The sequence below is a fragment of the Triturus cristatus genome, chromosome 12, assembly GCF_964204655.1.
Source record: "Triturus cristatus chromosome 12, aTriCri1.1, whole genome shotgun sequence".
In the NCBI taxonomy this organism is placed as follows: domain Eukaryota; kingdom Metazoa; phylum Chordata; class Amphibia; order Caudata; family Salamandridae; genus Triturus; species Triturus cristatus.
The window spans coordinates 22,930,109-22,945,910 of NC_140595.1; the positions used below are offsets into that span (position 1 = coordinate 22,930,109).

The following is a 15,802-nucleotide window of genomic DNA, read 5'->3' on the forward strand; positions in this document are numbered from 1 at the left end:
TTAGCAGGACACTTCCTCTGTTGCAGCCAGCAGCTTTTGTGATTTAAAAAACACACATAGGAATTGTGACCATGAATGCAAATGGCGGCAGGGTACCTGGCAGTACCGGTCCCTTAAAAACGCAGTTCGTAAGCATCCGTCTGGCTAACCTCAGCAAGCAACCTCATAAGTAAGAAAGGCATGGTAGGCCCTGCAGAACTTAAAAGGCCTGGAATTTTTATGAAACTAAGCAGGTATAATTCACTTAGTTTTGGGTATTTACGATACGCTTGTTACACAAAATTCCAGAAATTATGCCATTACACCTCTTGCGTAATTACAAACTTTTGAGATCGAAACGTACTGCGAATACACAACTGCTGGCGGCAACTTTGGCATAAAGAGGGGACGGGCACTTCCAGTCGCGGTGCCAAGTTTTTTTCCATCAGTGTCCAGGGTCTGTCCACGGATGGTGATGAAAAACCCTCTAAGCTGCGAGTTGAAGGACATTCTGACATCTCCCCTTGCCAGGGTCAGGAACAGAAACCTGGGGACTTCACTTGAACCTGTCCGGCAGGACTCGCGGGACTCTGCTTCAAAGGAAGGAACTGACCGACTGCTGAGGAGGGACATTGGAGATGTCCTTGCATGAGGGAGATGCTGCTCAGAAGAAGGGCGATCATGTAGGAACCAAGGCGGGACGAAACATATACGTCTGCTGTACCACGGGAAGGATCAGCACCTCTCTACAGGGGTGAGACCCAGGTGTCCCCAAAGTGCCCTGCATGGAGGCGTGCTGGTCCACGGTTGGCATGTGTGCTCAGAAGAAAAGAGCTTGGTTTTGTCCTTTGTGAGAAGTGATTGGGGAGAGGCAGCCCTCAGCCAATGTCCTCATCATGGCTTCCCAGTGTCCCTTGCCTACTGCAGGGTCCTTGCAAAAGGGCTCCCTAGAACCCACTGAAAGTTGGGCTTCCTGCTATGATAAAAATATGAAACTGATTAGAAATGACCCGGATGTGGATTTGGAGCTGGCTTGGGTGACGTTTGGCCTGCTGTAGCCTTGGCCTTCTCCAGCCCCTCTGGAGGTTGCTTCCTACGCGTCATCTGCATTTGCTGGGAGGGCTGTGGTCCCGCCCTCCCTGTCACTTGATGTTATTGGGTGTCAGAATGTACAGCATAATGTGAAAGACAGTTCAGTGGACCAATGGACGAAGGCGGCTGCAAGAAAGCCTCTGCAAGTATTTTTTATATTTGATTTATTTTTCTCCATTAAGTGAGTCTGTTAAATTAACTAAATCTGTCCATAGTCCAGAACTAAGTCTGATGCCTGCCCCTTAACCCCTGAGTTCTGCTTCATTTGCGCCCCTCCTGCACTTGGAGCTCGCTTCCCTCACACTTCGTCTGCGTCCTCCCTTCCTACATGTCCAGTCGGAGGGCGAGGCCGGACACTCACAGGGCACTGCTGGTCTATCCAGGGGATGCAGTGTTCTGGAGGGAGGCCACTCCAGCCACAAAGAGCCCGCCTCATTCCCAGGGTCCTGCGCCCTCCTCCTCTCCCTCCTGCTCCTCTTCTCTAGCTCTCCTGCCTCCCACCTCACTCTCAGAAAACGGTATATGAACCACTAACCTAGCACAAGAAACACACCAACACGCAACATAGCACAAGAAACTCTCCAACACGCAACATAGCACAAGAAACTCACCAACACGCAAAAGAGCACAAGAAACTCACCAACACGCAACATAGCACAACAAACTCACCAACAAGCAACACAAACTCACCAACACACAACATAGCACAACAAACCCACCAGCACGCAACATAGCAAAACAAACTCACCAACACACAACATAGCACAAGAAACTCACCAACAAGCAACACAAACTCACCAACACACAACATAGCACAACAAACCCACCAGCACGCAACATAGCAAAACAAACTCACCAACACGCAACATAGCAAAACAAACTCACCAACACACAACATAGCACAAGAAACTCACCAACACGCAAAATAGCAAAACAAACTCACCAACACGCAACATAGCACAAGAAACTCACCAACACGCAACATAGCACAACAAACTCACCAACAAGCAACACAAACTCACCAACACGCAACATAGCACAACAAAACCCACCAGCATGCAACATAGCAAAACAAACTCACCAACACGCATCATAGCACAAGAAACTCACAACGCACAACATAGCAAAACAAACTCACCAACAAGTAACATAGCACAACAAACTCACCAACAAGCAACACAAACTCACCAACACGCAACATAGCACAACAAACCCACCAGCACGCAACATAGCAAAACAAACCCACCAGCACGCAACATAGCAAAACAAACTCACCAACACGCAACATAGCAAAACAAACTCTCCAACACACAACATAGCACAAGAAACTCACCAACACCTAACATAACACAAGAAACCCACCAACACGCAACATAGCACAACAAGCTCATGAACACACAACATAGCACAACAAACTCAAGTGATTAAATCAACAACAACCTTTCCTTTGCATACTTATGGTAACAAACCATCCAAGTGCATATCGGACAATGCAGCGATTATTTTAAACTATAATGAAAACTCCATAGATGAGTTATTGAAAATCAAAATAAATTTATTGGAAATAGTTAATTTCAGGAAAGAAAAGCAAAATAAATAGCCTAAACTCTGTACTCGAATTGAATGTTGAGTGTTATCTAAAATAAAAAGTAAAAACCAGTGACATCAATCAGCATGTGTTTACGAGCTACCAGAAGTTCACGTCACACATACACCGGAGCTCTGGTCTGCACATGCCTATGCACATACGCGTCCATCATTAACCTTTTATTTACCCGCGTACAGCACCTTGGACCTGTTATAGCTAGCCTCACCTGTACCCTACCTCTAAAGGACCCGCCTTTGTTCCTCACGTATATATTTTTTTTTCATGAAACAAAACTGGCCGAGATGAGGCTATAACTAGCAGGCTCAGTGGTGACCGGTCTCAAAATGGTCTTTGACTGGTACCCGCAGGACCAGGTCCACCTGAAGGCTGAAGAGAGTGCATGAGGTGGTGAACACAACGTCTACAGATCTTGCTTCAGGAAGACAGACCTGTGGTGTGATCATCTCCCAGATTCAGAAGTGTGTTAGCAGAACCTGTGTCAGGTGTGGGATTGGTTGTCTCTACGAAGAGTGTCCAAAGGCACATGGGCCCACGTGTTTCTTGGTACAGCATGAGAGACATACATTTAGCTGTTAAACATGAACAGGAGTAGTACATTTGGCGACGAGGACGGCATAACATTCAAGTGAAAGTACTTGTAATAATGACAATGCCTACAGCGAGAGGAAATAACCCATCTGCAACAGTTTGACACATTTTAGTGCAACAAAAAAAAAACAGAATGACAATTCAATAGGAGGAAATGGATTCAAAGAAAACACCACCACGAAAGAAAACTGAGTTACGAACCGCTTCTGCAGAAAAATTTGATATATCAACTGACCTTAAAGTAGTGAATGAAATATAAGGCAATGGATATACAAATAATCACCCAAGATAAAAATGAATAACTGAATGGGACAGTGCACATGTAAATGTGAAATAATAATCTGATTGTTTTAAAATAAGTGCAAGCCATGTGAAAAAATGACTGTTTCTCCTCGCCCGTCATTCAATCCGCCACTGCTGTTCCCCCTAAAACCACGGAATCCCATCTTTTGCGGTCCTCCTTTGTGCCAGAGTGTCATAAATAATCCTAAAAGGTAGGCTGGCATCGGAGTGGTGCCCGGAGCGCGTGGCAGTGATGTCCTCGGTGACATCATCAGCATTGTTCTCCTCCCATTGGTGAAACATGGAAAACACTCTGGAGTTACAGGGCTCTTCAGAAGTTTCTTGGGCATTCTGAACTCCAGCTTCTCGCACCGTACCCCGTCTCCTCACGGCGGCCCTGCAGGACAAAATAAAAAAAAAAAAATAATAATGTTTTTTACTAAGAGGCTCTGCTGTGCTACTAGACTGTCCTTTGGTATAATATCCCCAGTTGTATTAACTCGGGCTTAGTGTGAAACCTATGGGGTTCGATTCACAAAAGCATTTATGAGTGCAGGAAATACCACTCTTTTTCTTACTCGTGCACGCCTTTGTGAACTGGCCCCAAAACATTCAACCCCCTATTATTAAAAGTGCAAAGAGGGCACAGTCCTTTCTATATGTGCTAAATGTATATGAATATTCCCCGAATAGACTCCGTAGAATGTACCAATTCTTTTCCAGACCTATCTTTTCAAATTGTACACTCCCATCATCTCGACCCGGCATTCATACCACCCTACAGGCATTTTAACATGCAAATCATTTCTGAATCCAGCCAAACTCACTCCCCACATATTTTAGGACAGTTTTACCTAGACAAATGTATGGGGGGTGTATTTTTGCAATAGATGTAATTCAGGTTGATGAGGAAAGGGAAAATGTTTGAGCAGTGCTTTTGCAGGCTTCTTATTGCTATACATAATATGGGCCCTGGTAGAGTTGTCCCTACTCTTAACTTGTCTGGCTCCTATACTCACACCTAACCAAAGGAGTAGTAACTGTTTTATTGTACACCCTACTTGCTAGATACTACAAGGCTGTTCAGGCAGTTGACTACCAGAATGTCAAGACTGGAATTTCAGTATGCCAAAATGTCGACAGCCGGAATATGGTAAAGGAAAATATATATAGGTAACGAAAATTGTACTATTCTTAACTTCACATTGACATAACTTGACAATTTATGTTATAAGACTGAAGATTGTGAGTCAAAACCTACTGCCATCTGATTGGATGGATTTTACTTACACTTTACTCTATCCTTGATTAATACACCCAAAAGATTAGCGATAGGAGAACCGTCACCGTTTCCATGCCAAAGAGGCGCGCACTTTTTGGTCGACCACTTCCATTGTGTAACCGCGACTCCATCTGCTGCACTCTCACCTGATATTCATTGCTGTGGAAAAACAGAAATGGAGTCAATCCACGCCCTATGAAATTAGGACTACAAGGCTAGTAGTTTAACCAAACTACTGTGAGGGCAAGTATACAAGGGTACCTACACATTTACAGTGCTTTACTTCACATACGTGTACCTTGACTATGTATATAAGCTATGGCGAAATGGAGGTAGGAAGAGTAAATCTCTGCTTATCTATATGTACTTACCATCACAAGATTCTGGACCTTGAGAGTAAGGTCTCAATAATTTGGCTCCACAATTTTTTGCCCTCAGCGTTCTTACATAGAACATACACCAACCCTCATACATTTATAGAAGATTAGACTCTGGAGCTATTAAAGCCTCGTCTAGATGGAAACATTTATTTACCAAGATTAAAGGGGTCTAACGGATAGATTTTATGGTGAATGGAATTAGGAATTGAATCTGGTAACTAGCGACTGTCGTCTGGTTGCAGGTTTGTCCTTCTCCCTCCGGCTCGATATCCGCAGAGGTTTACTCCACGGATACTACTATTCATGGTCGGTGGGACTCCAAGCCAGATGTTTGAATTCTCTCTTAAAGAATTAGGCAGCTGCCTGGATTGTCGCTGAATGTGTATATCTGGTCTGCTACTGTGACGGACAACAGCATCCTGGCCCAGCGTCTTCAACAGAAAGGATTCGGTGACAGCATCCTGGTCCAGCGTCTTCAACAGAAAGGATTCGGTGACAGCATCCTGGCCCAGCGTCTTCAAGAGAAAGGATTCGGTGACAGCATCCTGGTCCAGCGTCTTCAACAGAAAGGATTCGGTGACAGCATCCTGGTCTAGCGTCTTTAACAGAAAGGATTCCGTGACAGCATCCGGGTCTAGCGTCTTCAACAGAAAGGATTCCGTGACAGCATCCTGGTCTAGCATCTTCAACAGAAAGGATTCGGTGACAGCATCCTGGTCCAGCGTCTTCAACAGAAAGGATTCGGTGACAGCATCCTGGTCTAGCGTCTTCAACAGAAAGGATTCGGTGACGGCATCCTGGTCTAGCGTCTTCAACAGAAAGGATTCGGTGACAGCATCCTGGTCCAGCGTCTTCAACAGAAAGGATTCTGTGACAGCATCCTGGTCTAGCGTCTTCAACAGAAAGGATTCGGTGACAGCATCCTGGTCCAGCGTCTTCAACAGAAAGGAGTCGGTGACAGCATCCTGGCCCAGCGTCTTCAACAGAAAGGATTCCGTGACAGCATCCTGGTCTAGCAACTTCAACAGAAAGGATTCCGTGACAGCATCCGGGTCTAGCGTCTTCAACAGAAAGGATTCCGTGACAGCATCTTGGCCAGCATCTTCAACAGAAAGGATTCAGTGACAGCATCCTGGTCTAGCGTCTTCAACAGAAAGGATTCAGTGACAGCATCCTGGTCTAGCGTCTTCAACAGAAAGGATTCTGTGACAGCATCCTGGTCTAGCGTCTTCAACAGAAAGGATTTCGTGACCGCATCCTGGTCTAGCGTCTTCAACAGAAAGGATTCGGTGACAGCATCCTGGTCTAGCGTCTTCAACAGAAAGGATTCCGTGACAGCATCCTGGTCTAGCGTCTTCAACAGAAAGGATTCCGTGACAGCATCCTGGTCTAGCGTCTTCAACAGAAAGGATTCAGTGACAGCATCCTGGTCCAGCGTCTTCAACAGAAAGGAGTCGGTGACAGCATCCTGGCCCAGCGTCTTCAACAGAAAGGATTCCGTGACAGCATCCTGGTCTAGCATCTTCAACAGAAAGGATTCCGTGACAGCATCTTGGCCAGCATCTTCAACAGAAAGGATTCGGTGACAGCATCCTGGTCTAGCGTCTTCAACAAAAAGGATTCAGTGACAGCATCCTGGTCTAGCGTCTTCAACAGAAAGGATTCTGTGACAGCATCCTGGTCTAGCGTCTTCAACAGAGAGGATTTCGTGACCGCATCCTGGTCTAGCGTCTTCAACAGAAAGGATTCGGTGACAGCATCCTGGTCTAGCGGCTTCAACAGAAAGGATTCCGTGACAGCATCCTGGTCTAGCGTCTTCAACAGAAAGGATTCGGTGACAGCATCCTGGTCCAGCGTCTTCAACAGAAAGGAGTCGGTGACAGCATCCTGGCCCAGCGTCTTCAACAGAAAGGATTCCGTGACAGCATCCTGGTGTAGCGTCTTCAACAGAAAGGATTCTGTGACAGCATCCTGGTCTAGCGTCTTCAACAGAAAGTATTCCGTGACAGCATCCTGGTCTAGCGTCTTCAACAGAAAGGATTCGGTGACCACATCCTGGTCCAGCGTCTTCAACAGAAAGGATTCCGTGACAGCATCCTGGTCCAGCGTCTTCAACAAAAAGGATTCAGTGACAGCATCTTAGTCTAGCATCTTCAACAGAAAGGATTCCGTGACAGCATCCTGGTCTAGCGTCTTCAACAGAAAGGATTCCGTGACAGCGTCCTGGTCCAGCGTCTTCAACAGAAAGGATTCAGTGACAGCATCCTGGTCTAGCCTCTTCAACAGAAAGGATTTCGTGACCGCATCCTGGTCCAGCGTCTTCAACAGAAAGGATTCCGTGACAGCATCCTGGTCTAGCGTCTTCAACAGAAAGGATTCCATGACATCATCCTGGTCCAGCGTCTTCAACAGAAAGGATTCGGTGACAGCATCCTGGTCTAGCGTCTTCAACAGAAAGGATTCGGTGAGAGCATCCTGGTCTAGCGTCTTCAACAGAAAGGATTCCGTGACAGCATCCTGGTCCAGCGTCTTCCACAGAAAGGATTTGGTGAATGGGGTTCCCATTCCCAGAAACCTAGGACATGCATGGTTAATGAGCCTCGATAGGGGTGCTATCCTTCAGAGCCGCAGCATGCATAGATACAAAGAGAATTTTTTCTGGCTTAGGCAGATGTCGTTAAAGTTTGTAAAGTGACTAGTATTGGCAGGGCCAACACACCTCACCATGGCAAGCTGGTGTGATTGTTGCTTTTTCAAAACATCAAAGAAAGGAACCTTCTGGAATGCGTCTTGCTGGTGATCGATAGAGATGCAGGCCTGGGTAAAGGCAACTATTTGTGTCCCTTTGCTGGACGCCCACTTTATTGCCAGTGGGTCCTTGTTATTATTTTGAAAATGTGGCAACTATCTTGCGTACATCTGCTGTGTGTAGGTTGCTTGTTGGCTATCGCTAGTGTAAGTGGGATCGTGCAATCATCGTCAAACCTGTGTCCCTGGAGCATGTTGTATGGAGAGACCACTGAAAGGTGAGTGACCAATTTATACCCCTCATTTGTGATATCACACGTGTTTCACAAATAACAATATATCCACTGAGGCCAAAGTGGGCTGCACACCGGACGCCAGGCTGAGACTGTCAAAGTCTTCATCGACGTAAGCCTCCGCGTCTCTTCAATCAATCAATCTGAGCATTTATATAGCGCGCTACTCACCGGGGGGGGTCTCAAGGCGCTTGGGGAGGGGGGGGGGGACTGTTACTGCTCGAACAGCCAGGTCTTGAGCTGTTTCCTGAAGGCGAGGTGCTCTTGAGTCCGGGGGAGGTGGGTCGGGAGGGAGTTCCACATCTTGGCGGCCAGGTAGGAGAAGGACCTTCCTCCTGCGGTTGCCCTTCGGATGCGGGGGACGGCGGCGAGGGCGTGGTTGGTCGAATGGAGCTGGCGTGTAGGAGTGTAGAAGCTGAGGCGGTTGTTGAGGTATCTTGGGCCTTGGTTGTGGAGGGCTTCGTGTGCGTGGGTTAGGAGTCGGAACGTGATTCTCTTGTTGACCGGGAGCCAGTGCAGGTCTCTCAGGGGTCCTGAGATGTGGCTGTGCCGGGGGATGTTGAGGATGAGTCTTGCTGAGGCGTTCTGGATCCGCTGGAGTCTCTTCTGGAGTTTGGTCGTGGTACCGGCGTAGAGGGCGTTGCCGTAGTCCAGTCGGCTGGTGACGAGGGCCTGGGTGACCGTCTTCCTGGTCTCGGTGGGGATCCACCGGAAGATCTTGCGTAGCATGCGCAGGATGTTGAAGCACGAGGAGGAGACGGTGTTGACTTGTCTGGTCATGGAGAGGGAGGAGTCCAGGATGAAGCCCAGGTTGCGTGCGTGGTCTGTTGGTATGGGTGCGCTGCCCAGGGCGGGAGGCCACCAGGAGTCGTCCCAGGTGGAGGGCGACGAGCCTAGGATCAGGACCTCCGTCTTGTCTGAGTTCAGTTTCAGGCGGCTGATCTTCATCCACTCGGCTACGTCTTTCATCCCTTCGTGTAGGTTGGCTCTGGCGGTGGCGGGGTCGTTGGTGAGGGAGAGGATCAGCTGGGTGTCATCGGCGTAGGAGAGGATGTTGAGGTTGTGCTGGCGTGCGATGGCCGCGAGGGGGCTCATAGACATTGAAGAGGGTGGGGCTGAGCGAGGAGCGGTGAGGAACGCCGCAGATGACTTCGGTGGCTTCTGATTTGAACGGGGGAGGCGGACTCTCTGTGTCCTTCCGGCGAGGAAGGAGATGATCCATTCGAGTGCCTTCTCTTGGACTCCGACGTTGCTGAGGCGCTGCACAAGGGTGCGGTGGCAGACAGTGTCGAATGCCGCGGAGAGGTCCAGGAAGATGAGGGCTGCAGTCTCCCCGTTGTCGAGCAGGGCTCGGATGTCGTCGGTGGCTGCGATGAGGGCGGTCTCTGTGCTGTGGTTGGCCCGGAAGCCAGACTGCGAGAGGTCGAGGGATCCGTTGGTCTCGAGGAAGGCGGCAAGCTGCTTGTTGACTGTCTTCTCAATGACTTTGGCCGGGAACGGGAGGAGCGAGATGGGGCGGTAGTTTTTGAGTTCGGTGGGGTCCGCTGATGGTTTCTACAGTAGCGCGCTGAGTTCGGCGTGCTTCCAGCTCTCCGGGAAGGTGGCGGTGTCGAAGGAGGCGTTGATGATGTCCCGTAGGTAGGGTGCGATGACGGAGTCGGCCTTGTTGAAGACGTGGTGTGGGCAGGGGTCGGTTGGCGATCCGGAGTGTATGGAGTTCATCGTGCGTTGGGTTTCTTCGGTGTTGATCGGGGTCCAGGTGCGGAGGGTGGAGGTGGGGGGTGCCGGTGCGGTCGTGGGGTGCATCGGCTGTGCGCTGAGGCTGTTGTGTATGTCTGCGATCTTGTTGTGAAAGTAGGAGGCGAGGGAGTTGCAGAGGTCTTGTGATGGGGTGATGTCGTTGATTCCGGCGTTGGGGTTGGAGAGCTCTTTGACGATCTTGAAGAGTTCCTTGCTGTTGTGTGCGTTGTTGTCCAGTCGTTCCTTGAATGCGGTTTTCTTGGTGGCGTGGATCAGTTGGTGGTGTTTTCGAGTGGCGAGCTTGAGGGTGGTCATGTTGTCTGGTGTAGGGTCTTTGCGCCATGTTCTCTCGAGGGCTCGGCAGTTCTTCTTTGAGCTCTTGAGTTCGTCTGTGAACCATGGTGCTTTCTTACTGCTGGGTCTGCTGGGCGGGGTCCTCAGCGGTGCAAGATAATTTACGCAGTTGCTGATCCACTTCGTGAGGTTGTTGGCAGCCTGGCTGGGGTTCGCTGAGCTGGCGGGGGGGTCCTGGCTAAGGGATGCGGTAAGCTGGTCGGCTGTGATCTTGTTCCAGCTTCTGCGTGCAACCTGTTACTGGTGGTGGTGGGTCGTGTTCTTTCTGAAGCTGAAGTGGACGCAGCTGTGGTCCGTCCAGTGGAGTCTGGTGGCGTGGCTGAAGGCGATGTCCTTGCTGGAGGAGAAGACGGGGTCGAGTGTGTGTCCGGCGTAGTGGATGGGGGTGGTCACCAGCTGCTTGAGACCAAGGTTGGCGAGGTTGTCCAGCAGGGTGGTGGTGTTGCGGTCGTTGTTGTTCTCCAGGTGGAAGTTGAGGTCCCCGAGGAGGATGTAGTCGGCGGAGGGGAGGGCGTGCGGGCTGATGAAGTCGGCGATGTCTTCGCTGAATTGTGTGCATGTCCCTGGGGGTCTGTAGATGAGGGTGCCTCTGAGGGTGGTCTTGGGGTCGGTGTGGATCTGGAAGTGCATGTGTTCGGCGGTTTTGAGGGTGTCGTCGGTGTTGGTCGTGATGCGGAGGGTGTTCATGTGGACGATGGCGATGCCTCCTCCGGTCTGGTTGACGCGGTCCCTCCGGGTGATCTTGTATCCGTCCGGGATGGCGATGGCGATGTCGGGAGCTGATGAGGCGTTCATCCAGGTCTCCGTGAGGAAGGCGACGTCCGGGGATGTTGTGTCGATCAGGTTCCAGAGTTGGATGGCGTGTCTGTGGACTGAGCGGGTGTTGAGTAGAATGCACTTCAGGTGGTTGCTGTTGGTGCTCGGCTTGGCGGGTGTAGTGCAGGTCCTGATGCAGGAGAAGTTGCAGGAGTGGCAGCAGAAGGGTCCGTTGTTCCGTCTTGGTGTTGCTCGGTAGCTGCCGGGCATCCGAACGGAGTTGTGTGCGTTGATTTTGGAGGCGTCGTAGGTCCGGCGGGCAGAAAGGCCTCTGCGGGGGCCAGGGGGTCTGGCGCTGGGCGCGGTCCAGGCGCGGACGGGCGCAGACGGGCTTACCTTTGGCGCACCTTTGGCGCTCAGTCGGCGCTCCCGCTGCGCGCGTCCGCTGCGCGGTCGCTCTGGGGGCGTCATAAGTAAGGAGCCTGGGAGGGCGGGTCAGCTGGGTGGCGGGAGCGGGGCGGCGAATGGGCTGGTGGTGGGCGGGGCCGCAGGGAGGCAGCGGCGGGAACTATGGATGGCGGGCTCTACCAGGGTGCAAGCGTGGCAGCAGGAGGGGAGATCCGGGCGGCCCAGCGGCGGCTGGGTCGCTCTGCCAGGCAGCAGGAGACAGCGGCAGGCGTGGGAGGCAGGAGGGGTGATCCGGGCGGTCCAGCGGCGGCTGGGTAGCACTCCAAGCAGGCAGGAGACCACGGCAGGCGTTGAGACATCACCCACTTTGTCTCATGACAGGTGAACACATCCACTCTCCTTTTTTTTCCTTTGCATTCTGGTACTTGTAGTCCAGGATTTACAATAAGAAAGGAGCAAACTGCAGACCCAGAATGCAATGATAACAAAGGTCCTGGTGAGCTACAGACATCAAACATGAAAAAATTGAGATCTCTGGCTCCCTGTACATGCTTCTCTGGGGTCTCTCACATCACATGCAGGGGACCCCGCCCCCCCATTCCCCAGTGCACCCCTGCCCGCTGCCACCCTTCCACCTACTTCTGCCTCTGCAGCTCCTCCTGAACACTCTTTGCTTCACGAAGCTCCTCTGTGGTGGATGAGAGGTTCTCTCTCCAGCTCAGCAGGTCATCTAGGATAGAAATATAAAGAAAGAGCATAAGAAAAGTTATTATATCATTAATATATTAATGTTAATGTTAGGCACTTGTGTTGCACAAACTATTATCTAACTTGTCTCTTTTTTTTTCAATATGTTTTTATTGTTTCCAAAAACAAACCGATATGTTCATTATCAGGATATATTGGCAAGCATTAGGGCACACAATGAGGTCACTACATAGTCGTACCCACGCACAGGTGACAAGAAATTGATCCATATGCATCGAGTATTACCCTGCATTACCTCAGCAGCAATGTCAACGGGCACTTAGAAAACACATATATTAGCAGCAACCAATTAGCATTGTGGATAATGTAAAAAAAAAAAAGGGGAATTAAAAAAAAAAAAAATACCCCCACCTGCCGCGACCTTGCCGCTACTAGGCGAACTCCCTCCCCTCCCTCTTATCCCGCCCCCTCCCTGGCGTATCCCACATAAGCAATGATTATACCAACGGGGCATCGCGAGTAGGGACAATGATGCTATATTACATCAATCAACAATATATTCTCTCAGCGTCGGAGGCTAGTGCAGTCAGAGAGGCCAGGGATACAGACATCCAATCACAGAATATAAAGCTATCCGGTCTGAGCAGCCGGGTCAGCAGTGACAAAGTCCAAATCCGGAGCAGTGTCTGGGATTTTGAGCAAGACTACTAAGTTTTCCCAAACCCTTGCTGCCTCTTGCGCTTTTTCGCTATTTGTCCGCTTGGCTTGTTGTGATCCAACGGCTCCCTCGCACTCTGCCCATTTAAGGAGATCCGTTTGCCATCTCTGAATGCCTGAGCCCTGCTTGGATTTCCAGTGGGCTGTAATATCTCTTTTCGCCAAAAGAAGGCCCAAGTCCAAAAACGTACTAGTAATCTTGTTCTTGGACGTATGGGGGAACCAGTGCAGCAGGCAAAGGCCTATGATGGGCTCTACATCCCTACCCGTGATTTCCTGCAATATTGTAACCACCTCTTCACAATAGGTCCCAAGCTGGGGGCAACCCCACATCATGTGACAAAAATCTGCACCCACTGTATTGCATCACGGGCACATTGCCGAATTGGTATCGAAATATTTATACATTTTTGCTGGGGTAAGGTACACCCTATGTAATATATAGAAATGCACCAGCTCGAAGCGTGCATTTCTAGTACTTCACCCGTTCGATCAGCTCAGCCCATGTTTTCTCGGGAATCTCTTCGCCCAAGTCCCCCTCCCATTTTTGCCGTAGTGACAGTAATGGAGGCAGCGGCTCATGTATCATACGCCGATACAGGCAGGTGACTGCTTTAAAGGTTCCTGCTGCCAATAACACGTACTGGTAAGCCATTGATGTTTGTGGTTCACTCAGTCCCCCTCTCCAATGCTTTTGGATGGCCGCAGTAATCGCAGAGTGAAGCAAGAAATCCCCGCGAGACAGATCGTACCGTTCCTGCAATGCACCAAAGGGAAGCAAGATGTTATCTTCATACAGGTCCCCTAATGTAATCAGACCTTTCTCCGCCCAGTCAGTCAGAGCAGCCTAGTTACCCCATGCGGTAGAGCGGTACACATGGTCAGGGGAATCTCCGGGGCATAGGGATGCGCGATCTGCGCTCTTCTCTGACTCCTGTTCCAACACAGCCGAAACGTCCGCAATTCGTGAGTAAGTGACTTAAGCCGTAATAATTCGGGAGAGTGTCTGCCCGGAAGCCGGCTCTTCTTCATGACCACCCTGTCCTCAGAATTCCGATGCTACTGCCTGAGTGAGCCACTGCAACTGGGCCGCCAAATCATATGTCCCAAAATCAGGAACCACCAGTCCACCCTCTGATTTTGTTCTCATTAGTACTTTCAGCGCCACCCTCCGCCTGCCCGCGGCCCAGAGAAACCCCATAATTAGTGATTGAAGTTGCTTAAAAATTGACGCTGGTATCCAAACAGGAAAGGTCCTTAAATAATACAACAGCCTGGGGAGGGTCACCATCTTAAGGAGGGCCACTCGGCAGGCCACTAAAAGAGGGAGCGTTCCCCAAAACTCAAAATTACTCCTAAGGCCTCTGATGGCCCTACCCACATTACCCTCCAATAAATCAGTTTGGGTATGATATATTCGGGTCCCCAGGTACGTCATGCATTGGCGTTCCCATTGCACTCTGTGCGTAACTGGCGGGCCATCAACTAGCGGAGCGGTGGGAAACAGGCAAGACATCGCCCAATTCACTTTCAGTCCAGCAACGGTGCCAAGGTCATGTAGTAGACTATTTGCTCCAATGAGGGCATCTGCGGTATTAGCTGGAAACATGAGGAGGTCATCAGCGTAAAGTGCGATATAGTGAGACTGACCGTGCGCGCGAAGCCCAGGGTACCGTAGTCCCATTCTGGCCTGAGCCGCAAGCGTCTCCATGGCCAGGGCAAATAATAGAGGGGAGAGAGGACAGCCCTGCCTCATCCAGTGGCTCACTGCACAAGCGTCGGGAATCAATCCCCCAGTTTTAACCCTAGCGGTAGACTGATTGTACAATAGAGCCATCCACGCCACAAAAGCATCCCCCAAGCCAAAATTTCGCATAAATTGAAACAGATAAGGCCATTCCAAACTGTCGAAAGCCTTATCTATGTCTTCCGCCAGGATAGCAGCGGATTCTTTCGGGTAGGTGTCAGCATCTAGGATACGATGTAGGCGTCTTATGTTTATGGCTGTATTCCTGGTCGGAATAAATCCTGCATGGTCCCTGTGTATTAAGTGGACCATGTGTGGGAGTAATCGAGTTGCCAAGATCCGACTTAAAACCTTGTAATTGGTGGTGAGCATAGACAGCGGGCGATAGGCCGTCCTATCTGAGGGCGATTTCCCTGGTTTCAGCAATGGAATAATAATCGCTTCGCGAGTAGTGGCAGGCCGCTCTCCCACTCGCTTCACTTCATTATAAAGTGTCACTAATTTAGGAGCCAGGAGATCTGTGTATGTAAGATAAAACTCAATTGGCAAGCCATCCGGCCCAGGAGTCTTTTTCCACGCCATGTGCTTGATCGCCCCTCGTATCTCCCCAATGGTATTATTCCAACCCAACAGTTCCGCTTGCTCCCTTAATAATGTAGGAATATCTGCTGCGGCTATAAACTCTCTAAGGGCCCCATTATTCAGTGCCACCTTGCTCTGATAAAGATCTGTATGATAGGCAAAGAACTGATCATTAATCCCTTGCTGGGTATAACAGACCGCACCAGTTAGACTAGATAATTCTAACATGACCGTCCCCCGTCGAGCTGGGTTAGCTAACTAAGCCAGTAATGTTCTGGATTTGTCTTGTTCTGCATGAGCGCACGCTAGATATTTTTTATAATCAAAACAGAGTAGCCTCTCGACCTGCGCAGCGACTGCCTCTCTCGTCTCCACTAGCTCTTGCTGTCGATCAGGCTGCCCCGGTCGTTCTTGCTCCACTGCGCGCAGACGTTTGTCCGCAGTTTCTATATCTTGCAATAGCACCCTACGCACCCCCATCATGTTGGTGATGCAGTGACCTCGTATCACAGTTTTAAAGGCATCCCATTCTACAGC

General features: G+C 50.1%; 1 protein-coding gene across 1 annotated transcript in view; it reads right to left on the bottom strand.

The window, feature by feature from the left end:
- Positions 1–2,608: 2,608 nt before the first annotated feature.
- Positions 2,609–15,802, bottom strand: part of LOC146772249 (uncharacterized) — a 29,019-nt gene continuing 15,825 nt past the window's right edge. The window contains exons 3-5 of the mRNA XM_085637574.1: positions 12,151–12,241; positions 4,841–4,991; positions 2,609–3,947 (exon numbers count right to left, since the gene is read on the bottom strand). Coding sequence (XP_085493700.1) covers positions 4,859–4,991; positions 12,151–12,241 — 224 coding nt within the window. The 3' untranslated portion in view covers positions 2,609–3,947; positions 4,841–4,858. The remainder of the gene's footprint in view (positions 3,948–4,840; positions 4,992–12,150; positions 12,242–15,802) is intronic.